The sequence below is a fragment of the Syngnathus floridae genome, unplaced genomic scaffold, assembly GCF_059516105.1.
Source record: "Syngnathus floridae isolate MCC-2025c unplaced genomic scaffold, RoL_Sflo_1.0 HiC_scaffold_58, whole genome shotgun sequence".
Taxonomy (NCBI): Eukaryota; Metazoa; Chordata; class Actinopteri; order Syngnathiformes; family Syngnathidae; genus Syngnathus; species Syngnathus floridae.
The window spans coordinates 115,289-140,957 of record NW_028284087.1 but is presented as its reverse complement, the minus strand read 5'-3'; the positions used below and the strand labels follow the sequence as shown (position 1 = coordinate 140,957).

General features: G+C 48.8%; 1 protein-coding gene and 1 long non-coding RNA gene across 3 annotated transcripts; both read left to right on the top strand.

Annotated features, from left to right (window-relative positions):
• Positions 1-3,478: 3,478 nt before the first annotated feature.
• LOC148378198 (uncharacterized) lies at positions 3,479-5,129 on the top strand. Its single transcript, XR_015856094.1, has 3 exons — positions 3,479-4,637; positions 4,774-4,878; positions 5,023-5,129. It is a non-coding gene; the product is annotated as an uncharacterized LOC148378198 (long non-coding RNA).
• A 1,392-nt stretch (positions 5,130-6,521) lies between these two features.
• Positions 6,522-7,681, top strand: LOC148378197 (janus kinase and microtubule-interacting protein 3-like). 2 transcript variants are annotated; one of them, XM_088367976.1, is made up of 3 exons: positions 6,522-6,878; positions 6,958-7,083; positions 7,453-7,681. In XM_088367976.1, exons 1-2 carry the CDS (start codon positions 6,666-6,668, stop codon positions 7,072-7,074), a joined length of 330 nt encoding a protein of 109 aa, XP_088224102.1. In that variant the 5' UTR covers positions 6,522-6,665; the 3' UTR covers positions 7,075-7,083; positions 7,453-7,681. The 2 variants fall into 2 exon arrangements, with proteins under 2 accessions (XP_088224102.1, XP_088224101.1); XM_088367975.1 differs by lacking the exon at positions 7,453-7,681 and having other exon boundaries at positions 6,958-7,413.
• The last annotated feature ends 17,988 nt before the right edge of the window (positions 7,682-25,669 follow it).

Below are 25,669 nucleotides of genomic sequence, written 5' to 3'. Positions count from 1 at the left end.
CTCCAGCAGTTAAAACTGTCCCCCATCAGGAAGAGGAGGTACTCTGCCTTGACTCCGCCGATGTGTTGAAGACCCTGAGGAGAGTCAACCCCTGTAAGGCCCCTGGCCCCGACAACATTCCTGGGCGTGTGTTCAGGGAATGTGCAAGTCATCTGGCTGGGGTCATCACAGACATTTTTAACACCTCGCTGGGCCAAGCCACAGTGCCGGCGTGCTTTAAGACTGCCTCCATCATTCCGGTGCCGAAGAAACCTCAAATCACCTCATTTAATGATTACCGGCCTGTTGCACTGACTCCGGTTATGATGAAGTGCTTCGAAAGGCTGCTTAAAGGTCACATCGTTTCCAGACTCCCCCTATTATTTGACCCGTTCCAGTTTGCCGACCGGCAAAACCGCTCCACTCAGGACGCCATCTCCTCCGTTCTTCACCTGAGCCTGGCTCACCTGGAGGAGAAGAACACCCATGTGCGGAGGCTGTTCCTGGACTTCAGCTCAGCGTTTAACACCATCATCCCACAGCATCTGGTAGGAAAATTGGAACACCTGGGCTTCAACACCCCCCTTCGCAACTGGCTGCTAGACTTCCTCACCAACAGACCTCAGTCAGTCCGGGTCGGACAGAACACCTCTGATGTCATCACCCTCAGCACAGGCTCCCTTCAGGGCTGCGTCCTGAGCCCCCTGCTGTGCACCCTGATGACACACGACTGCGTCCTCAGGTTCACCACCAATCACATCGTGAAGTCAGCAGACGACACAACGGTGGTGGGGCTCATCAGAGACAACAACGACCTGGACTACAGAGAGGAGGTGGAGCAGCTGGTGGGCTGGTGCAGAGAAAACAGCCTGATCCTGAATGAGGAGAAGATGAAGGAGATCATCGTCGACTTCAGGAAAAAACAGCCTCACCACGCTCCACTGATCATCAACAGCTCAGCTGTGGAGGTGGTCAGCACCACCAAATTCCTGGGGGTCCACATCACAGAAGACCTCACCTGGACTATGAACACTACGGCACTGGTCAAGAGGGCACAGAAGCGCTTGTACTTCCTGCGGAGGATGAGGAGAGCCCACCTGCCCCCACCCATCATGAGGACGTTCTACAGGAGCACCATAGAGAGCATTCTGACAAGCTGTCTCTCTGTGTGGTGTGGAGGCTGCACCGCCTCCGATTGGAAGAACGTGAGGAGAGTGGTGAGGACAGCAGAGAGGATCATAGGGGCTCCTCTTCCCTCCATTCAGGACATTTCATCTCAGCGCTGCATGTCCCGTGCCCGTAACATCATCAATGACCCATCACACCCCCACCATGGACTGTTCTCCCTGCTGCCCTCTGGGAAGAGGTTTGCAGCATCCGCTGCAGGTCCACCAGGTTCTGCAACAGCTTTTTCCCTGCTGTCATCAGACTGTTGAACACTAGAACTGTTGAGCTCTAAACTGAACTCTGCATCACACATTCACAGAACTGTACTTTATGACACTACGGACCTCTATCTTGCACTATCTCGCACTACCAACTTTACTGAACTTGTATAAACCCTTTAAATAGAAGTTTAATACATGGTTTAGCATTCCTCTGCACACTCTTGAATACTGTTTTGCCTACTTGCACTATTGCATAATTATCACTGCTGCACTTATTTTTAATATATATATATATATATATATATAGTATATATGTATATATATATATATTCATAGGATATGTTACTTCTATTCAACTGCAATATCACTACTTTGTTGTAAGACGTATGCAACGGAATTTCGTTTTGTATGCACCATGTGCAGACAAGATGACAATAAAGTTTGTCTAAGTCTAAGTCTAAGTCATGTCAGGTCAGCTGTCTGGAGAGAGAGAGAAGTCAGGACCTGCGGGCGGAGCACCACCGTGCCACCGCCGCCATGACGGAACTCAAAAGCAAACTCCATGAGGAGAAGCAGAAAGAGTTAGCCATTACCAGGGAGACATTACTGCGGCAGCATGAAATGGAGCTGATGAGAGTGATCAAAATCAAAGATGGAGAGATCCAGCGACTGAATGCCTTGGTCCTCAGCCTGAGGGACGGCTCCATGGACAAGGTGATCCGCTCTATCCGTGTCTGACTATCCGCACGCCACGTCGGGCTTCGATGCGGCCGCTACCGTATTGTGTAGCTTGTCCCCAGTAAGCGTCGCGGCGCTCCGTTGCGGTCTCAACGGCCCGGTGTGGCGCAATGTCTGCTCAGGTGAGGAGGGGGGGCGCTTTGCTGGCGGAGGTGGAGGAGACGCGGCGGTGTCGGGAGACCGAGCGGTGTCGCCTCCACCAGGAGCGCGGAAGAAGCCCTGGCAGCGGCCCAGCAGGCCTGGCAGTCCCGAGCGGCCGAGCTCCGATCGGCTCATCACCAGCATCGGGAGGAGCTGAGCCGAACCAAGAGAGACTGCGAGAGGGAGATCCGCCGACTGGTAGGACTGATCAGATGCGCGGTGCGTGGCTATGTTCCCAATTTCGTTGTATACCTGCAGTGCAATGACACCTAAGGCATTCTATTCTATTCTATTTCACAAGAAGAAAATGTCCGGTTGCTCGCTTCGCTTTTGTCACAGCAAAGGTGTTCTAGTCGATTCAAGAAAAAAATTGGCCGGTTGCTCTCTTTGTTTTTGTCACAATTCTGGCAAATGAGTTTGCCCGCCTGCCTGAGCGCTCCCCGTTTGTACATCCAGACGGATGAGATCAAGCTGAAAGACAGAGCGGTTAGTGTTTTGGATGAAGCCCTGGGGCCGGCCACGTCCACCGCCTTCAGCTGCAGACTCAGGCTGCCGAGCAGCAGATCGCTGCCCTGAGGGATTCCCAAAGGGCGGGCCTAAACTACCCTGGAAGTGGGGTCAACGCCGCTACTAGCAATCCTCTTTATTGCGTAAGCCACCTCATCACACACTTGCAGTACGCATGACTTAGTTCGTTGCTGGAGGAAGGTAGCACAAAAACAGTTTTGAACTTTGAACGAGTGCTTGTGTGTGTGTGTTGCGGGGCGTTTTCAGTCTCAGGAGGATCGGGACACGCGACGGTTTCATCTGAAAATCGCTGAGCTCAGCGCAGTCATCAGGAAACTGGAGGATCGAAACGCCCTGCTTTCTGAAGAGCGCAATGAACTGGTAATTTATTGACGGCACGCTTGAAGGTTTGCGCTACGTTTGATGCGCGCCATCCAGCGAGGCACCCATTGCGCTTGCTTATTAGTTGAGCGGCGCGGCGAGTCGGTTGCCTGGTAGATGTCTTTTATTGGGAGCCAAAGCCACGATTCCGTTCAAACCGATGCAAAAGGAATGGATACGTTCTGGCCCGCGTGTTGTGCGTCTTTCACATCCCGCACTTCATGCTTGCAGCTAAAGCGACTGAGAGAAACAGAAAGCCAGTTTCTGCCACTCCTGTACAAAAACAAACGCCTGAGCAGGAAGAATGAAGAACTCTCGCTGGTGCTGTGTCGCCTTGAAAACAAAGTGCGCTTTGTCACCCAGGAGAACGAGGAGATGGCAAGCTTGGTAAGTCGACGCGGACAACGGCGGCGTGCCAACAGAGTCCACTGCATTTGTGTTCCACAGAGAAGGCCTAGTTCGCTCAATGACCTGGACCGCGGTTGCGGCCAGCAGGACGGTGAAATGGAGTTCCTTCAAGTTGTGGAGCAGCGGCACATCATCGACGACTTGTCCAAGGTCTTCAGGCAGGCGACTCGGTGCACGTACGGCAGCGCCGCGCTCGCTCGCTGTCGCCAGGAAACCTTTTCCGTCCAAAGCTTGGCCGGCGGCCGCCATCCAAAAAATTGGCCCCTTAAATTCCGACCTTTCAAGCAGGAGCATTGTGCGCACGCGTTTGAACACGCTTTAGACTTGTTTTGCCGTTTTCAGCAGCTCAAAGCTCCCGTTTTGTCAGCGCCTTTGCCACTCGCTGTGCGCTGAAAACGACGGACTTGCCCGGCCGCTCAGCCCGTGAACCATGAGCCGCGAGCGCGACGTCATTGTCCGTAGGCAGCTAGTGGCAAAATGCACCCTGTTAGAGTTGCGCTCGCTCCAACTTATTTTGCAAGAACCACACGGGAGACAAGTAAGTTCTTTTGGACACCTGCAGGTGGAGAGTCCATCCGTTGTACGAATGAAGTCTGACTCTCGGCTCCTGCACGAGCATTTTAATTAAGAGAAACAGGGTGGGTGTAAGAGTGGATTGAATAGAGGAAGCCCTTGACCTCTAGTCAAAACATAGCAAGGGGTGTTTTACAACTTTGTGTAGGAAGGGATAAGCGATAGGGATAAATAGGGGATAAATAATATTATTTATTACAGGTCGCAGTCAAAGTCAAAGCAACACAATGATACGATAAAGATAATCTGGAAAACCCTGACACACCCTGTAGTTGTCACTTTTGGAAAAGACGAGCGTCCCTCCAATCATCGCCGGTGACGTGTTTTTCAGGCTCTGGAGACAGGAGCTCATGTCAGAAATGTCATTGTGAGTCGCGTTTGTTTCTGCGCCGGAGCCGTTCGTTCCCTTTGCATCCAAAGAATCTCAAAGGCGGATTATTTGTGTCGACAGGAGAGAGATTTGCTGCTACGATACCGACGTCGAGAATCTCTGAGGAGGAACAAAGCGTGAGGTCCTGCAAGGTGAGTCTGTTTGTTTGCGGCTGCTTGGTGTTGCGCAAGATGAAATGGCCTTTTTCTCGCTATCGTTCCTCTCGTCGATTCATCGTGAGGTGTCGCTTCAGTTTGTTCAGAGAGATGTTTGCTTCCGCGCCCGCAGGTCATCGAAACATTTTACGGCTACGACGAAGACGTGTTGGTGGACTCGGACGGATCGTCCTTGTCTTTTCACACCGACAGAACCCCCGACACGGAACCCGAAGAGGTAGCCCGCCATTTCTGCCAGCGTATTGGCACCAAACATTCCTCTTCAGCCTGGAATCGGACTCGTCTTTGCGTCGCGGGTGCTTTGTCGCCGGTCTGACTGATTCTGGTACTAGTGCTGTGTTGCATTGGTGTGTGCATGAAGAGGCGGAGCTTTGCTACCGCCAGCTGACGCAAGAATATCAAGCGCTGCAACGAGCCTACGCTCTGCTAGCCCAGACCAGCGAAGGGGACTACGACGCCGAGAAGGAGATCAAGGTGGCGCCCCTTCCCGCAACCCCCGGCCGGGTCGCAGCCTCCCCGTTCTCACCCAGCCTCGGGTGTTCTCTGGTCTGAAAGGAGGAGGAGGAGCCTCCCTCCTCCTCCTTTCAGACCAGAGAAAAGCTGATGGTAGAAATGGGTCACTATCAAAGCAGAGTAGCAGATCTGGAGTCAGCGCTGAAGCAACAAGGACAGGTAAGCTCATCAATGAGCACACCTTTTTCTCAGACAAAATAGCTACATTCTTCAGTCACTCATCCGTCTGGCATTACTGGACCAACCCCCCCCCCCCCACCCCGAACGTGGCTGGGAAAATGCGGAGAAAAGCAAATGTCATTTTCCAGTCAACCAAAGAATTTGTGGATGAAAATGACACAACATTCCAAAGCTGTCCACGCGTTTGTCTCTTCTAGAATGTCAAGTGGGTGGAGGAGAAGCAGCTGCTGCGTCAGAGCAATCAGCAGTTGGCCGAAAAGGTGACGGAAAGAAAGGCGCTGGGCGGAGTCGCTTGGCGTCACACCTGTCGGGAAGCCCCGCAGATGAGGTCTGACTGTCTTTTCAGGTCAGGCGGATGGAGGCGGAAGAAGCGCGTCTGAAAGAGCACATCCAGGATATCCGAGACCAAAACGAACTGCTTGAGTTCCGCATCCTGGAGCTGGAGGTGGGAAGACTCGCACAAGCGTGTTGAGGCCAGAGATGTGACGGACGGACGGACGGACGGACGGATGCATGCCTCTGCCTTTCAGGAGAGGGAGTGGCGCTCCCCCGTCTTGAAGTTTCTGCAAGTCCGTTTCCCAGACGGCCTCAGCCCTTTGCAGATCTACTGCGAGGCCGAGGGCGTGAGCGTACGTAAGGCGTCCCTCGCAACCCTAACCTTAACCCGAGGTCCCAGAACACCTTACATTGCTCCTTGCGCCTTTCCCCCGGACATCGTCATCAGTGATCTGATGAAGAAGCTGGACATCCTGGGCTATAACGCCGTAAGTGTATGTCGAACTCCTTATGTTCGCACTCCACGAGACTCGGCGGCTCAAATGTGACTTTTGGAAGGCTTTGCGCTGAAAGAAGCTTGTTGACGCTGTGCCTTTGGGCTCTTGCAGAATCTCACCAACGAGGAGCAGGTGGTCGTGATTCACGCCAGGACCCTTCTCACCCTAGCCGAGAAGGTAACGCGCACGTCCACGCACGCTCTCGCATTCTGCTTATGTGACAGCAGCCTTTCCTCAGTGGTTAGAATACATCAAAGTGACCAAGTCAGCACTTCAACAGAAGATGTTGGACATTGAAAGTGAGAAGGTAGACAGACACGCGACATCAGCCAAGGGGAACTCCGGCAATGTGCCCCAACAATTCTGACCTTGAGCTGTGCTAGGATATGTTCTGCAAGCAGAAGGGCTACCTGGATGAAGAGTTGGACTTCAGGAAGTGTTCCATGGACCAGGCTCATAAGGTAAGCCGCCCTCAAATCTCCCGCCGGACCACTGATGGACGAGGATTGCGGCCCAGAGGATCCTGGAGCTGGAGGCCATGTTGTACGAGGCGCTACCGCAGCGGGACTGCCCCGCCACGGACGGCGAAAAAGCCAGCCACGCTGGCGTGAATGACGTGCTGACGGCGGATCAGAGAGAAGAGCTTAGGAGCGCCGTGGACCAATGGAAGCGATCCCTGATGTGCGAGTTGAGGGAGCGCGACGCTTGCATCCTCCAAGAGAGAATGGATCTGCTGCACAGCGCGCAACAGGTAAGGGCCCAAAGCCAGCCCGGCACTTACTTGCACGCTTACTGGCTTTTGAATGCCACTTTCCATTTGTCCGTCCTAGAGGAACAAAGAGCTGAAAGAATTCATCGAAGCTCAGAAGAGACAAATCAAACAATTGGAGGAGAAGTTTCTGTTTCTCTTTCTATTCTTCTCCTTGGCCTTCATTCTGTGGCCCTAACACAAGCTGGTGAGTGAGCTCCAGCGGCACCGCACTCGACACCTCCGATACACTGCCAGCCGGTCTCAGACGTTGGCAGACGCTCCGATGCCAACGTATACCCCCCGCCACGGTGACAGAGGCACCGCGTCACACCGGCGCTCATCCAATCAGAAGGCAGGAAAAGCAAATTCACATGCAGGGCACTTTTGAACCAGAAGAGAGCGCCACAAAAAACGGTTGTTGCCCCAAACGCGCACTAAAAAGGGTCAGAATAACAAGAGTCCCACTGGCCAGCCGGGGCCACCCGTCCAGCTGTTTCTTCAGGGGGGAAAAAAATTGGAGTCACCGGTGAGTACATTTTGCATTTAGCTCTGATTTTCTGCTTCTGTCTTCAAGTGTGTGGCATCCTGCGATCAAAGATTCAGCCAACCCCAAAGCGGTTGACCTCAACGTCCCACCACCATGCCTACCAGAGCAGGTGACGTGATGCTTTGGACATCCTTCCGTCTCAGATGCCCAAAAGTACTCTTTGCCACATCTGCGGCAATACGGTGTCTTTTCAAAGGTGCAAATAAATCCAGCGTGGGCGGAACACGCACGTCTTCGGTTTTTCCCGCTTTGTTTGTGTGACAGCTGTTGTGAAAATTTTATACAAATAAAGTTGTATAGTACAGGTTTGGCCAAGCCGCAACTCCCGAACCGCATGCGGCTCTTTTATGTTCATATCAACATTTGTGTGTGTGTGTGTGTGTGGGGGGGGGGGGGGGGGGGGGTTGTGCGTGTTGGCTTCACTTGAGTTCAATTTGGTATTTTGGTCAAAAGCGCATGTGGTGAAATTCCACAAAGTAGGATGGGCAAACACATTTCTTTAAACTATGAGTGTCAATTGGGCTCTCGAAATGGCAGGGAAAAGATGCACAGCAAAACGAAAATACGTAGATGAACACAGGACGTTTTAATCAGAGTGGGAAAGTTTCTATTTTTTGTTGAACGTGATGGCAAACCATTCTGCCTGATATGTCAGACCTCAGCGCATTTCAAAGATTCAAATCTTCAGCGCCATGCACTTCAGCTCACTCCATGCTAACATTGATCAGGCGTCGAACCCGCATCATCATGCTTAAGAGGTGGCCATGCTAACCAGTGCGCCATTATGTCAACGCATAATAACTAAGTCTACTGGTCAAAACAGCGGTTACTATATGACGTCGCTACGTCGTGGTCACGTGACGCAGACAAGACGTCAATGGACGTGGGCAGAGTTAACTTGTTTAAAAGGGAGTAGGCAGAAGAAATATTTAATTTATTTAAATCTATTTTGAGTGCACACCATTATGCCAATGCATAACAACTGTAAATCTACTAAACAAAACAGCGGTTGCTATATGACATCTGCCACGTCGTGGTCACGTGACATACGTGACGTCGATGGGCGTAACTTTCGCCGGAATTCAAATCCGCGGGGAGAGTTAACTTGTTTAAAAGAGAGTGGGCAGAAGAATTATTTAATTTATTTAAATCTATTTGGTGTGTGCGCCATTATGTCAATGCATAACAACTGTAAGTCTACTAAACAAAACAGCGGTTGCTATATGACGTCTGCCACGTCGTGGTCACGTGACGCGGACGTGACGTCGACGCCTACTTTACATCCCACCGATCACAGGACCCCTCGGCTGCATAACCGTGCACCCTTCCCAACCAATCGGATTTGCTATACGCGAAAACGACGCCAATGGAAAGAGCTTCCGCCCAAATTTAAATCCGTGGGCGTGGCTCGCAGCAGGAAGTAGGAAAATGGCGGCGATGTTGACAAAGACACGGCGGATGGTAACATACGACTAACAAGAGAAATATTTTTATTTTCTGCTTGCAACTGGACCGTCCAGAGCGTACACGGTAAGTACAACTCATCGTTTTTAAAAAGAAGTACTTTTGTTGCCCTGAAAAGCGAGTGAGCGTGGCGTTTGTGGGGGACGTCGAATTTCGACGATTCTTTCTGTCAAAGTCAAAGTCAACCTTATTGTCAATTTCTCCACATGCCAAAGACACACAAAGAAACCGAAATTTCGTTCCCCCCTATCCCACGGTGACAAGACATGGCTCACAACAGACAAACAGTAAACAAGTATAACAAAAGCGTGCTGAATAAATAATGAATAAATAACACAACAATAAATAAATAAATAATTAATTAAGAGGAGCGTAAAAACGCGTACAGCAGACATTCCCGAAATTAGCGCAACAGTGCCGCACGCTACGCAGAAGGGGGTAGCGAGTTCAGGGCCCTAACAGCCTGGAGAAAGAAGCTGTTGGCGAGTCTGGTGGTGCGGGAGCGCAGGCTCCTGTACCTCTTCCCAGAGGGCAGAAGGTCAAACAAGGAGTGAGCCGGGTGACTCACATCTCTGGCAATCGAGGTTGCCTTGCGGGCGAGGTGGGAGGTGTAAATGTCCTTCAGGGAGGGAAGCGAAGCACCAATAATCTTACCAGCCGTATTCACTATGCGCTGCAGGGCCTTCAAGTTCTGTTCAGTGCAGTTACCACCCCAGACAGCGATGCAACTGGTGAGGACGCTCTCAATGGTGCCACGGTAGAATGTAGACAGGACTGCCTGAGGAGCACATGCACGCCTGAGCTTCCGCAGGAAATACAGGCGGCGCTGAGCTTTCTTTGCCAGTGACGAGGTGTTCGCGGACCAGGAGAGGTCCTCACTGATGTGCACCCCCAGGAACTTGGTGCAGCTCACCCTCTCCACCACAGCACCGTCGATGATCAGCGGCAGGTGTGTCGTGTGACCCTTCCGGAAGTCCACAATGATTTCCTTGGTCTTACTGACGTTCAGCAGGAGGTTGTTGTCCCTGCACCACGTGGTCAGAAGGTCAACTTCCGACCTGTACCGAGTCTCGTCGCCCTTCGTGATGAGACCCACCAGAGTCGTGTCGTCAGCAAACTTCACTATCCGGTTGTCGCTGTAGGTACTGACGGGACAGAGAGTGGCCGCTGCGTATGCACGCGCCGCCATCTGGTCAACGGTTGTAAATGATTGTGTTGATTAAAAAAGAAAACTTGATGTAACTCTACTTTTAACTGCCGTTTCAGATAGATTTGGAATTGCATCACATCCAATTTTGCCTAGAGCGTACACGGTAAGTAACACTCGTTGTGTTTAAGGAGATTTACGTTTGTAATAGCAGAAGTGTAGCCGCGTTGCGTTGTACGTGTGAATGTTGGTCCGGGCGAAATGTTAATGTTTAATTTCATTCCTTTAGGTTCCACGGTGTTTGTTGGCTGCAAGTTTTCCACTGCAAGAAGAGGCTCATATCATTGACCAGGAGCGAGCTACAATGGTGAGTAGCCATAACATTTATGTTAAACACTTCCTATTTCATGTCTAACAGTACTTGATTTAACAAATAACCATAAATAAATACAGTGTGGGCACTGAAGTTAACATATGTGATTATACTGCCTAATCTGTCACCGAGTAGATTGTTGCAAAGTAATATAAGATCCAAAGTTGTAATTCAGAATAGTTTTCAAAAGAAGGCCATTAGAATTATATACAAGTCTGATTACCCTGAACAAGCTATTAATTAAATCACAAATTCTTCAATTCAAAGATTTGGTAGATTATCAGACAAATAATGTCTAACAGTAATTGATTTAACACATCACGATAAGTAGATTGAGTGTGGGCACTCTCAAGTTAACATATGTGATTATACTGCCTAATCTGTTACAGAGTATGTTGTTGCCAAGTAATGTAGAATAGATCCAAAGTAGTAATCCAGAATAGTTTTGAAGAGGCCATTAGAATGATAAACAAATCTGATTACCTTGAACATGATAACAAGCTAAGTGTTTAATATGTCCTATGAAGTCAAAATTGGGCACCATCATGTGGTGAAATTTGGAATTGCATCACATCCAATTTTGCCTGGGAACAAACAGATTAAATAAATCTTAGTTTTGAATAAGCCACTCCTTCTCAAACAAGTAAACTCTGCCCATTTCGCGCAGTAGATGTTCTGTTAATATCTAGTATTTATACAAAGTCATAATTTAAATTGCTTTCAACCTTCATTCATCGGTTCAACCAACATTACTCGCTCTTATTACCAACTTGTATTGATTTAACTAAGCGTTTAATACTTCCTATCAGGTCTCAAGGCAAGATTTGGCAAAATACAATTTCAGCAAATCCAATTTTGCCAGGGAACAAAAATAGATTAAATAAACTAAATAAGTCTTCTTCCCATTAAATAAATCAGAAAAGTCTGTCTTGTAACCAGTCCTCTTCAAACAAGTAAAGTCTGCCCATTTTGTGCCGTAGATTTTGTGTCTATGCCTAGTATTTAAACAAAATCATAATTTAAACGACTTCTTTCCTTCATTCACTTTGGAAATTTGGAATTGCAGCAAATCGAATTTTGGCAGGGAACAAAAATAGATCAATTAAACTAAATAAGTCTTCTTCCCATTAAATAAATTAAAAAAGTCTGTCTTGTAACCAGTCCTTTTCAAACAAGTAAAGTCTGCCCATTTTGTGCCGTCGATTTTGTGTTAATGCCTAGTATTTATACAAAATCATAATTTAAAGGACTTCATTCCTTCATTCACTTTGGAAATTTGGAATTGCAGCACATCAAATTTTGCCTGGGAAGAAAAGTAGATTAAATAAATTTAATAAGTCTTACTACTTCCCATTAAATAAATTAAATACGTCTTACTTGTTCCCACTCCTTTTCAAAACAGTAGTTTAAAACGAGGGCCCTTCACTCAATCTTTAACCTCAACCCCGCACGTTGTGTTGTATCTGTGAATGTTGGTTGTGGCCAAATGATAGTTTTCTTTCATTCGTTTAGGTTCCAAGAAAACTTGATGTAACTCTACTTTTAACTGCCGTTTCAGATAAGCGGGTATTACGTCGCAGTCATGTGCCGCGGATATGACGTAATTGCCCGAACCTCCGATTCAAATCTGTTGGCGCGATGGCCGTGAGCCACTGAGCAGCGACGATTATCAACAGAAATATCTTTATTTTCTGCTTGCAACTGGACCGTCTAGAGCGTACACGGTAAGTAACACTCATTGTGTTTAAGGAGATTTACGTTTGTAATAGCAGAAGTGTAGCCGCGTTGCGTTGTACGTGTGAAAATTGGTCGAGGCGAAATGTTAATGTTTAATTTCATTCCTTTAGGTTCCACGGTGTTTGTTGGCTGCAAGTTTTCCACTGCAAGAAGAGGCTCATATCATTGACCAGGAGCGAGCTACAATGGTGAGTAGCCATAACATTTATGTTAAACACTTCCTATTTCATGTCTAACAGTACTTGATTTAACAAATAACCATAAATAAATACAGTGTGGGCACTGAAGTTAACATATGTGATTATACTGCCTAATCTGTCACGGAGTAGATTGTTGCAAAGTAATATAAGATCCAAAGTTGTAATTCAGAATAGCTTTCAAAAGAAGGCCATTAGAATCACAAATTCTTCAATTCAAAGATTTGGTAGATTATCAGACAAATAATGTCTAACAGTAATTGATTTAACACATCACGATAAGTAGATTGAGTGTGGGCACTCTCAAGTTAACATATGTGATTATACTGCCTAATCTGTTACAGAGTATGTTGTTGCCAAGTAATGTAGAATAGATCCAAAGTAGTAATCCAGAATAGTTTTGAAGAGGCCATTAGAATGATAAACAAATCTGATTACCTTGAACATAATAACAAGCTAAGTGTTTAATATGTCCTATGAAGTCAAAATTGGGCACCATCATGTGGTGAAATTTGGAATTGCATCACATCCAATTTTGCCTGGGAACAAACAGATTAAATAAATCTTAGTTTTGAATAAGCCACTCCTTCTCAAACAAGTAAACTCTGCCCATTTCGCGCAGTAGATGTTCTGTTAATATCTAGTATTTATACAAAGTCATAATTTAAATTGCTTTCAACCTTCATTCATCGGTTCAACCAACATTACTCGCTCTTATTACCAACTTGTATTGATTTAACTAAGCGTTTAATACTTCCTATCAGGTCTCAAGGCAAGATTTGGCAAAATACAATTTCAGCAAATCCAATTTTGCCAGGGAACAAAAATAGATTAAATAAACTAAATAAGTCTTCTTCCCATTAAATAAATCAGAAAAGTCTGTCTTGTAACCAGTCCTCTTCAAACAAGTAAAGTCTGCCCATTTTGTGCCGTAGATTTTGTGTCTATGCCTAGTATTTAAACAAAATCATAATTTAAACGACTTCTTTCCTTCATTCACTTTGGAAATTTGGAATTGCAGCAAATCGAATTTTGGCAGGGAACAAAAATAGATCAATTAAACTAAATAAGTCTTCTTCCCATTAAATAAATTAAAAAAGTCTGTCTTGTAACCGGTCCTTTTCAAACAAGTAAAGTCTGCCCATTTTGTGCCGTCGATTTTGTGTTAATGCCTAGTATTTATACAAAATCATAATTTAAAGGACTTCATTCCTTCATTCACTTTGGAAATTTGGAATTGCAGCACATCAAATTTTGCCTGGGAAGAAAAGTAGATTAAATAAATTTAATAAGTCTTACTACTTCCCATTAAATAAATTAAATACGTCTTACTTGTTCCCACTCCTTTTCAAAAAAGTAGTTTAAAACGAGGTCCCTTCACTCAACCTTTAACCCTATTTATTCACCTTCTAGGCTAAGTGTTAAAGGCTAAGTGTTAAAGGCTAAGTGTTAAAGGCTAAGTGTTAAAGGCTAAGTGTTAGAGGCTAAGTGCCAGAGGCTAGGCGCCAGAGGCGAGTTTTTGTGGGCTGAAGTTTTAGTGGGGTTAGTGTGAATACAATCCAAAAGAATACAACAGAATACAATACAATAGAATATAATACATAGATTAAATTATATAGCTCTTACTACTTCCCATTAAATAAATTAAATACGTCTTACTTGTTCCCAATCCTTTTCAAAAAAGTAGTTTAAAACGAGGGCCCTTCACTCAACCTTTAACCTCAACCCCGCACGTCACATTGTGTTGTATCTGTGAATGTTGGTTGTGGCCAAATTATAGTTTTCTTTCATTCGTTTAGGTTCCACGGTGTTTGTTGGCTATGTTTTCCACTGTCAGAAGGATGAAAATACAAAGTACAACGCTTGGACGTGGGCGAAGGCGTCACCGGTGAGTCCTTCCTTCCTATTTATTTACCTTCTAGATGCTAGAGGCTAAGTGTTAGAGGCTAAGTGTTAGAGGCTAAGTGTTAAACACAATACGAACAACACAACGATACTGCACTGAACAACACGATACCGCACTGAGAAACACGATACCGCACTGAACAACACGATACCGCACTGAACAACACCATGCCGCACTGAACACCATGCCACACTGAACAACACCATCCCGCACTGAACAACACCATGCCGCACTAAACACCATGCCGCACTGAACAACACCATGCCTCACTGAACGACACCATGCCGCACTGAAAGACACCATGCCGCACTGAACGACACCATGCCGCACTGAAAGACACCATCCCGCACTGAACACCATGCCGCACTGAACAACACCATCCTGCACTGAACAACACCATCCCGCACTGAACAACACCATGCCGCACTGAACAACATTATGCCGCACTGAACATTATGCCGCACTGAACAACACCATGCCGCACTGAACAACACCATGCCGCACTGAACAACATTATGCCGCACTGAACAACACCATGCCGCACTGAACAACACCATGCCGCACTGAACAACACCATGCCGCACTGAACAACACCATGCCGCACTGAACAACATTATGCCGCACTGAACAACACCATGCCGCACTGAACAACACCATCCTGCACTGAACAACACCATTCCGCATTGAACACCATGCCGCACTGAACAACACCATCCCGCACTGAACAACACCATCCCGCACTGAACAACACCATGCCGCACTGAACAACATTATGCCGCACTGAACAACATTATGCCGCACTGAACAACACCATGCCGCACTGAACAACACCATGCCGCACTGAACAACACCATGCCGCACTGAACAACATTATAACGCACTGAACAACACCATCCCGCACTGAACAACACCATGCCGCACTAAACAACATTATGCCGCACTGAACAACATTATGCCGAAATGAACAATACCATGCCGCACTGAACAACACCATGCCGCACTGAACAACACCATGCCGCACTGAACAACACGATCCCGCATTGAACACCATCCCGCACTGAACAACACCATGCCGCACTGAACAACACCATGCCGCACTGAACAACACCATGCCGCACTGAACAACACCATGCCGCACTGAACAACACCATTCCGCACTGAACAACACCATGCCGCACTGAACAACATTATGCCGCACTGAACAACACCATGCCGCACTGAACAACACCATGCCGCACTGAACAACACCATGCCACACTGAACAACACCATGCCGCACTGAACAACACCATCCCGAACTGAACAACACCATGCCGCATTGAACAACACCATGCCGCACTGAACAACACCATGCTGCACTGAACAACATTATGCTGCACTGAACAACACGATCCTGCATTGAACAACACCATGCCGCACTGAACAACACCATCCTGCACTGAACAACACCATCCCGCACTGAACAACACCATCCCGCATTGAACAACACCATCCTGCACTGAACAACACCATGCTGCACTGAACAACATTATGCTGCACTGAACAACACGATCCTGCATTGAACAACACCATGCCGCACTGAACAACACCATCCTGCACTGAACAACACCATCCCGCACTGAACAACACCATGCCGCATTGAACAACACCATCCTGCACTGAACAACACCATGCCGCACTGAACAACACCATGCCGCACTGAACAACACCATTCCGCACTGAACAACACTATGCCGCACTGAACAACACCATCCTGCACTGAACAACACCATCCCGCACTGAACAACACCATACCGCATTGAACAACACCATCCTGCACTGAACAACACCATCCTCCACTGAACAACACCATGCCGCACTGAACAACACCATGCCGCACTGAACAACACCATGCCGCACTGAACAACACCATGCCGCACTGAACAACATTATGCCGCACTGAACAACATTATGTCGCACTGAACAACACCATGCCGCACTGAACAACACCATGCCGCACTGAACAACATTATGCCGCACTGAAAAACACCATGCCGCACTGAACAACACCATCCCGCACTGAACAACACCATGCCGCATTGAACAACACCATGCCGCACTGAACAACACCATGCTGCACTGAACAACATTATGCTGCACTGAACAACACGATCCTGCATTGAACAACACCATGCCGCACTGAACAACACCATCCTGCACTGAACAACACCATCCTGCACTGAACAACACCACCCCGCACTGAACAACACGATCCCGCATCTAACAACACCATCCCGCACTGAACAACACCATGCCGCACTGAACAACACCATTCCGCACTGAACAACACCATGCCGCACTGAACAACACCATGCCGCACTGAACAACACCATGCCGCACTGAACAACATTATGCCGCACTGAACAACACCATGCCGCACTGAACAACACCATCCCGCACTGAACAACACCATGCCGCATTGAACAACACCATGCCGCACTGAACAACACCATCCTGCACTGAACAACACCATGCCGCACTGAACAACACCATGCCGCACTGAACAACACGATCCCGCATTGAACAACACCATCCTGCACTGAACAACACCATGCCGCACTGAACAACACCATGCCGCACTGAACAACACCATTCCGCACTGAACAACACCATGCCGCACTGAACAACACCATCCTGCACTGAACAACACCATCCCGCACTGAACAACACCATGCCGCATTGAACAACACCATGCCGCACTGAACAACACCATCCTTCACTGAACAACACCATGCCGCACTGAACACCATGCCGCACTGAACAACACCATGCCGCACTGAACAACATTATGCCGCACTGAACAACATTATGCCGCACTAAACAACATTATGTCGCACTGAACAACACCATGCCGCACTGAACAACACCATGCTGCACTGAACAACATTATGCCGCACTGAAAAACACGATCCCGCATTGAACAACACCATCCCGCAGTGAACAACACCATGCCGCATTGAACAACACCATGCCGCACTGAACAACACCATGCTGCACTGAACAACATTATGCTGCACTGAACAACACGATCCTGCATTGAACAACACCATGCCGCACTGAACAACACCATCCTGCACTGAACAACACCTTTCCACACTGAACAACACCATGCCGCACTGAACAACATTATGCCGCACTGAACAACACCATGCCGCACTGAACAACACCATGCCGCACTGAACAACACCATGCCGCACTGAACAACACCATGCCGCAATGAACAACACCATCCCGCACTGAACAACACCATGCCGCATTGAACAACACCATGCCGCACTGAACAACACCATCCCGCACTGAACAACACCACCCCGCACTGAACAACACGATCCCGCATTGAACAACACCATCCCGGACTGAACAACACCATGCCGCACTGAACAACACCATTCCGCACTGAACAACACCATGCCGCACTGAACAACACCATGCCGCACTGAACAACACCATGCCGCACTGAACAACACCATGCCGCACTGAACAACATTATGCCGCACTGAACAACACCATGCCGCACTAAACAACACCATCCCGCACTGAACAACACCATGCCGCATTGAACAACACCATGCCGCACTGAACAACACCATCCTGCACTGAACAACACCATCCCGCACTGAACAACACCATGCCGCACTGAACAACATTATGGCGCACTGAACAACATTATGCCGCACTGAACAACACCATGCCGCACTGAACAACACCATGCCGCACTGAACAACATTATGCCGCACTGAACAACATTATGCCGCACTGAACAACACCATGCCGCACTGAACAACACCATGCCGTACTGAACAACACCATGCCGCACTGAACAACACGACGTCGCACTGAACAACACGACGCCGCACAGAACAACACGACGCCGCACAGAATAACACAATACCGCACAGAACAACACAATACCGCACAAACAGTTTTAGATAATATTACGTCGCAGTCATGTGACGCGGACATGACGTCAATAGGCGGAACTCACGGCAAAATTATAATCCGTGGGCGTGGCTTGCAACAGGAAGTAGGAAAGCGGCAATTCTGGCAAACAAGACACAGCGGTTAGTAACACGATGACTAACAAGGCAAATATTTTTGTTTTCAGCTTGCAACTTGACCGTCTAGAGCGTACAAGGTAATTACAACTGTTTTTTTTTTAGCCCTGAAAAGCGAGGGAGTGTGGCGTTTGGGAGGAATGTCGAACTCGGCGTCTGCTTCCAGCCACAGACGCCAAATTTCGACGATTATTTCGACTGGTCAACGGTTGTAAATTATTGCGTTGACTAAAAACTTTATTTAACTCTACTCTTAACTTTGCCGTTTCAGATATGCGGGTATTACACCGCGGAAATGACGTCAATAGGCTGAACTCTCGCCAAAATTCAAATCTGTGGGCGCAATGGCCTTGAGCGAGACACCGGATACAAACACGACGATTATCAACAGAAATATCTTTATTTTCTGCTTGCAAGTGGACCGTCTAGAGCGTACACGGTAAGTACAACTCATTGTGTTTAAAAAGATTTACGTTTGTGTAGTTTGCGTTGCGTTGTATCTGTGAATGTTGGTTGAGGCTAAATGTTAATGTTTAATTTCATTCCTTTAGGTTCCACGGTGTTTGTTGGCTGTATGTTTTCCACTGCAAGAAGAGGCTCGTATCATTGACCAGCAGGAGCTACAATGGTGAGTACCCCTTTCGTCTTCCATTTATGTTAAACACTTCCTATTTCATGTCTAACAGTACTCGATTTAACAAATAACCATAAATAAATACAGTGTGGGCAGTCACGTTAACATATGTGATTATCCTGCCTAATATGTTTATCACAAATATGTCACTAATCACTAATATGTTTATTTGTTTATCACAACACCTTTGGACCTTCAGCAATCGATTATTTCCCTTCATCTACATAGAGACAGAACGATGGTGTCTTAAACATCTCATTCATTTCACCAAATAACTTCACGCAGGTGGATAACGGCCGTCTCGGTCACGCTATGTTGCGTGATGCAGTTTTGAAGAACCAAATGCATTTATTCAATGAATAAGTCAAGCTAGTTCTATGTTTATGATGTTGTAAGTTACGGTACCGATTGAAGTTGAGTTCGAAGCCAGTGGAAAACAGCGCTGCGTTTGTGCTCTCCAGGTACAAATGTTGTGATCTCTGACTGACGACCGGGCGAGACTCGAGTAAGAGATGTCCAAACGAGCTCCGGCAGGGCGGGCCAAGGCGGAGCGAACGGACGCCCTTCAGGCCGCCAATGACGAGCTGAGAACCAAACTGATGGACGTCCAGTTAGAACTTCAGCAGGAGAAGAACAAGGTGAAAACCTCAACAGACAGACACTGCCTGCCTCCCTGCCTGCCTCCCTGCCTGCCTCCCTGCCTGCCTCCCTCCCTCCCAGTTTTCCCGATGTAGATTAGACATGCGTGTGCCATGACTGTGTCAGCCTACATCAACAAATGCACCGAGGACGTCAGCACCACTAAGAATATCATCACCCGGGGCAACCAACGACCCTGGATGACTGAGGAGGTACGTCAAACGCTACGAGCGCGGAACTCTGCCTTCAAGTCTGGCGACAAGGAGACACTGAGGACAGCGAGAGCCAACTTGAACCGTGCCATCAGGATAGCGAAGCGAGACCGCAGTCGAAAATTTCAGGATCGTTTCCACGACGTCAAAAACATCAGGAGTATGTGGCAAGGCATACGGGCGATTACAGACTACAACTCACCCTCCCCCCCCCCCGGTGGGTGTAGTTGATGTTGACTTTCTAAATGGTCTAAATAACTTCTTTGGGAGGTTCGAGGCACTAAACGGCACTCCAGCAGTTAAAACTGTCCCCCATCAGGAAGAGGAGGTACTCTGCCTTGACTCCGCCGATGTGTTGAAGACCCTGAGGAGAGTCAACCCCTGTAAGGCCCCTGGCCCCGACAACATTCCTGGGCGTGTGTTCAGGGAATGTGCAAGTCATCTGGCTGGGGTCATCACAGACATTTTTAACACCTCGCTGGGCCAAGCCACAGTGCCGGCGTGCTTTAAGACTGCCTCCATCATTCCGGTGCCGAAGAAACCTCAAATCACCTCATTTAATGATTACCGGCCTGTTGCACTGACTCCGGTTATGATGAAGTGCTTCGAAAGGCTGCTTAAAGGTCACATCGTTTCCAGACTCCCCCTATTATTTGACCCGTTCCAGTTTGCCGACCGGCAAAACCGCTCCACTCAGGACGCCATCTCCTCCGTTCTTCACCTGAGCCTGGCTCACCTGGAGGAGAAGAACACCCATGTGCGGAGGCTGTTCCTGGACTTCAGCTCAGCGTTTAACACCATCATCCCACAGCATCTGGTAGGAAAATTGGAACACCTGGGCTTCAACACCCCCCTTCGCAACTGGCTGCTAGACTTCCTCACCAACAGACCTCAGTCAGTCCGGGTCGGACAGAACACCTCTGATGTCATCACCCTCAGCACAGGCTCCCTTCAGGGCTGCGTCCTGAGCCCCCTGCTGTGCACCCTGATGACACACGACTGCGTCCTCAGGTTCACCACCAATCACATCGTGAAGTCAGCAGACGACACAACGGTGGTGGGGCTCATCAGAGACAACAACGACCTGGACTACAGAGAGGAGGTGGAGCAGCTGGTGGGCTGGTGCAGAGAAAACAGCCTGATCCTGAATGAGGAGAAGATGAAGGAGATCATCGTCGACTTCAGGAAAAAACAGCCTCACCACGCTCCACTGATCATCAACAGCTCAGCTGTGGAGGTGGTCAGCACCACCAAATTCCTGGGGGTCCACATCACAGAAGACCTCACCTGGACTATGAACACTACGGCACTGGTCAAGAGGGCACAGAAGCGCTTGTACTTCCTGCGGAGGATGAGGAGAGCCCACCTGCCCCCACCCATCATGAGGACGTTCTACAGGAGCACCATAGAGAGCATTCTGACAAGCTGTCTCTCTGTGTGGTGTGGAGGCTGCACCGCCTCCGATTGGAAGAACGTGAGGAGAGTGGTGAGGACAGCAGAGAGGATCATAGGGGCTCCTCTTCCCTCCATTCAGGACATTTCATCTCAGCGCTGCATGTCCCGTGCCCGTAACATCATCAATGACCCATCACACCCCCACCATGGACTGTTCTCCCTGCTGCCCTCTGGGAAGAGGTTTGCAGCATCCGCTGCAGGTCCACCAGGTTCTGCAACAGCTTTTTCCCTGCTGTCATCAGACTGTTGAACACTAGAACTGTTGAGCTCTAAACTGAACTCTGCATCACACATTCACAGAACTGTACTTTATGACACTACGGACCTCTATCTTGCACTATCTCGCACTACCAACTTTACTGAACTTGTATAAACCCTTTAAATAGAAGTTTAATACATGGTTTAGCATTCCTCTGCACACTCTTGAATACTGTTTTGCCTACTTGCACTATTGCATAATTATCACTGCTGCACTTATTTTTAATATATATATATATATATATATATAGTATATATGTATATATATATATATTCATAGGATATGTTACTTCTATTCAACTGCAATATCACTACTTTGTTGTAAGACGTATGCAACGGAATTTCGTTTTGTATGCACCATGTGCAGACAAGATGACAATAAAGTTTGTCTAAGTCTAAGTCTAAGTCATGTCAGGTCAGCTGTCTGGAGAGAGAGAGAAGTCAGGACCTGCGGGCGGAGCACCACCGTGCCACCGCCGCCATGACGGAACTCAAAAGCAAACTCCATGAGGAGAAGCAGAAAGAGTTAGCCATTACCAGGGAGACATTACTGCGGCAGCATGAAATGGAGCTGATGAGAGTGATCAAAATCAAAGATGGAGAGATCCAGCGACTGAATGCCTTGGTCCTCAGCCTGAGGGACGGCTCCATGGACAAGGTGATCCGCTCTATCCGTGTCTGACTATCCGCACGCCACGTCGGGCTTCGATGCGGCCGCTACCGTATTGTGTAGCTTGTCCCCAGTAAGCGTCGCGGCGCTCCGTTGCGGTCTCAACGGCCCGGTGTGGCGCAATGTCTGCTCAGGTGAGGAGGGGGGGCGCTTTGCTGGCGGAGGTGGAGGAGACGCGGCGGTGTCGGGAGACCGAGCGGTGTCGCCTCCACCAGGAGCGCGGAAGAAGCCCTGGCAGCGGCCCAGCAGGCCTGGCAGTCCCGAGCGGCCGAGCTCCGATCGGCTCATCACCAGCATCGGGAGGAGCTGAGCCGAACCAAGAGAGACTGCGAGAGGGAGATCCGCCGACTGGTAGGACTGATCAGATGCGCGGTGCGTGGCTATGTTCCCAATTTCGTTGTATACCTGCAGTGCAATGACACCTAAGGCATTCTATTCTATTCTATTTCACAAGAAGAAAATGTCCGGTTGCTCGCTTCGCTTTTGTCACAGCAAAGGTGTTCTAGTCGATTCAAGAAAAAAATTGGCCGGTTGCTCTCTTTGTTTTTGTCACAATTCTGGCAAATGAGTTTGCCCGCCTGCCTGAGCGCTCCCCGTTTGTACATCCAGACGGATGAGATCAAGCTGAAAGACAGAGCGGTTAGTGTTTTGGATGAAGCCCTGGGGCCGGCCACGTCCACCGCCTTCAGCTGCAGACTCAGGCTGCCGAGCAACAGATCGCTGCCCTGAGGGATTCCCAAAGGGCGGGCCTAAACTACCCTGGAAGTGGGGTCAACGCCGCTACTAGCAATCCTCTTTATTGCGTAAGCCACCTCATCACACACTTGCAGTACGCATGACTTAGTTCGTTGCTGGAGGAAGGTAGCACAAAAACAGTTTTGAACTTTGAACGAGTGCTTATGTGTGTGTGTTGCGGGGCGTTTTCAGTCTCAGGAGGATCGGGACACGCGACGGTTTCATCTGAAAATCGCTGAGCTCAGCGCAGTCATCAGGAAACTGGAGGATCGAAACGCCCTGCTTTCTGAAGAGCGCAATGAACTGGTAATTTATTGACGGCACGCTTGAAGGTTTGCGCTACGTTTGATGCGCGCCATCCAGCGAGGCACCCATTGCGCTTGCTTATTAGTTGAGCGGCGCGGCGAGTCGGTTGCCTGGTAGATGTCTTTTATTGGGAGCCAAAGCCACGATTCCGTTCAAACCGATGCAAAAGGAATGGATACGTTCTGGCCCGCGTGTTGTGCGTCTTTCACATCCCGCACTTCATGCTTGCAGCTAAAGCGACTGAGAGAAACAGAAAGCCAGTTTCTGCCACTCCTGTACAAAAACAAACGCCTGAGCAGGAAGAATGAAGAACTCTCGCTGGTGCTGTGTCGCCTTGAAAACAAAGTGCGCTTTGTCACCCAGGAGAACGAGGAGATGGCAAGCTTGGTAAGTCGACGCGGACAACGGCGGCGTGCCAACAGAGTCCACTGCATTTGTGTTCCACAGAGAAGGCCTAGTTCGCTCAATGACCTGGACCGCGGTTGCGGCCAGCAGGACGGTGAAATGGAGTTCCTTCAAGTTGTGGAGCAGCGGCACATCATCGACGACTTGTCCAAGGTCTTCAGGCAGGCGACTCGGTGCACGTACGGCAGCGCCGCGCTCGCTCGCTGTCGCCAGGAAACCTTTTCCGTCCAAAGCTTGGCCGGCGGCCGCCATCCAAAAAATTGGCCCCTTAAATTCCGACCTTTCAAGCAGGAGCATTGTGCGCACGCGTTTGAACACGCTTTAGACTTGTTTTGCCGTTTTCAGCAGCTCAAAGCTCCCGTTTTGTCAGCGCCTTTGCCACTCGCTGTGCGCTGAAAACGACGGACTTGCCCGGCTGCTCAGCCCGTCAACCATGAGCCGCGAGCGCGACGTCATTGTCCGTAGGCAGCTAGTGGCAAAATGCACCCTGTTAGAGTTGCGCTCGCTCCAACTTATTTTGCAAGAACCACACGGGAGACAAGTAAGTTCTTTTGGACACCTGCAGGTGGAGAGTCCATCCGTTGTACGAATGAAGTCTGACTCTCGGCTCCTGCACGAGCATTTTAATTAAGAGAAACAGGGTGGGTGTAAGAGTGGATTGAATAGAGGAAGCCCTTGACCTCTAGTCAAAACATAGCAAGGGGTGTTTTACAACTTTGTGTAGGAAGGGATAAGCGATAGGGATAAATAGGGGATAAATAATATTATTTATTACAGGTCGCAGTCAAAGTCAAAGCAACACAATGATACGATAAAGATAATCTGGAAAACCCTGACACACCCTGTAGTTGTCACTTTTGGAAAAGACGAGCGTCCCTCCAATCATCGCCGGTGACGTGTTTTTCAGGCTCTGGAGACAGGAGCTCATGTCAGAAATGTCATTGTGAGTCGCGTTTGTTTCTGCGCCGGAGCCGTTCGTTCCCTTTGCATCCAAAGAATCTCAAAGGCGGATTATTTGTGTCGACAGGAGAGAGATTTGCTGCTACGATACCGACGTCGAGAATCTCTGAGGAGGAACAAAGCGTGAGGTCCTGCAAGGTGAGTCTGTTTGTTTGCGGCTGCTTGGTGTTGCGCAAGATGAAATGGCCTTTTTCTCGCTATCGTTCCTCTCGTCGATTCATCGTGAGGTGTCGCTTCAGTTTGTTCAGAGAGATGTTTGCTTCCGCGCCCGCAGGTCATCGAAACATTTTACGGCTACGACGAAGACGTGTTGGTGGACTCGGACGGATCGTCCTTGTCTTTTCACACCGACAGAACCCCCGACACGGAACCCGAAGAGGTAGCCCGCCATTTCTGCCAGCGTATTGGCACCAAACATTCCTCTTCAGCCTGGAATCGGACTCGTCTTTGCGTCGCGGGTGCTTTGTCGCCGGTCTGACTGATTCTGGTACTAGTGCTGTGTTGCATTGGTGTGTGCATGAAGAGGCGGAGCTTCGCTACCGCCAGCTGACGCAAGAATATCAAGCGCTGCAACGAGCCTACGCTCTGCTAGCCCAGACCAGCGAAGGGGACTACGACGCCGAGAAGGAGATCAAGGTGGCGCCCCTTCCCGCAACCCCCGGCCGGGTCGCAGCCTCCCCGTTCTCACCCAGCCTCGGGTGTTCTCTGGTCTGAAAGGAGGAGGAGGAGCCTCCCTCCTCCTCCTTTCAGACCAGAGAAAAGCTGATGGTAGAAATGGGTCACTATCAAAGCAGAGTAGCAGATCTGGAGTCAGCGCTGAAGCAACAAGGACAGGTAAGCTCATCAATGAGCACACCTTTTTCTCAGACAAAATAGCTACATTCTTCAGTCACTCATCCGTCTGGCATTACTGGACCAACCCCCCCCCCCCCACCCCGAACGTGGCTGGGAAAATGCGGAGAAAAGCAAATGTCATTTTCCAGTCAACCAAAGAATTTGTGGATGAAAATGACACAACATTCCAAAGCTGTCCACGCGTTTGTCTCTTCTAGA

Coding starts and splice junctions, on each gene's coding strand:
- LOC148378197 (XM_088367976.1), top strand. CDS start 6,666: ATGTTGTACGAGGCGCTACCGCAGCGGGACTGCCCCGCCACGGACGGC. Junction 6,879..6,957: donor TGCTGCACAGCGCGCAACAG/GTAAGGGCCCAA, acceptor TGTCCGTCCTAG/AGGAACAAAGAGCTGAAAGA.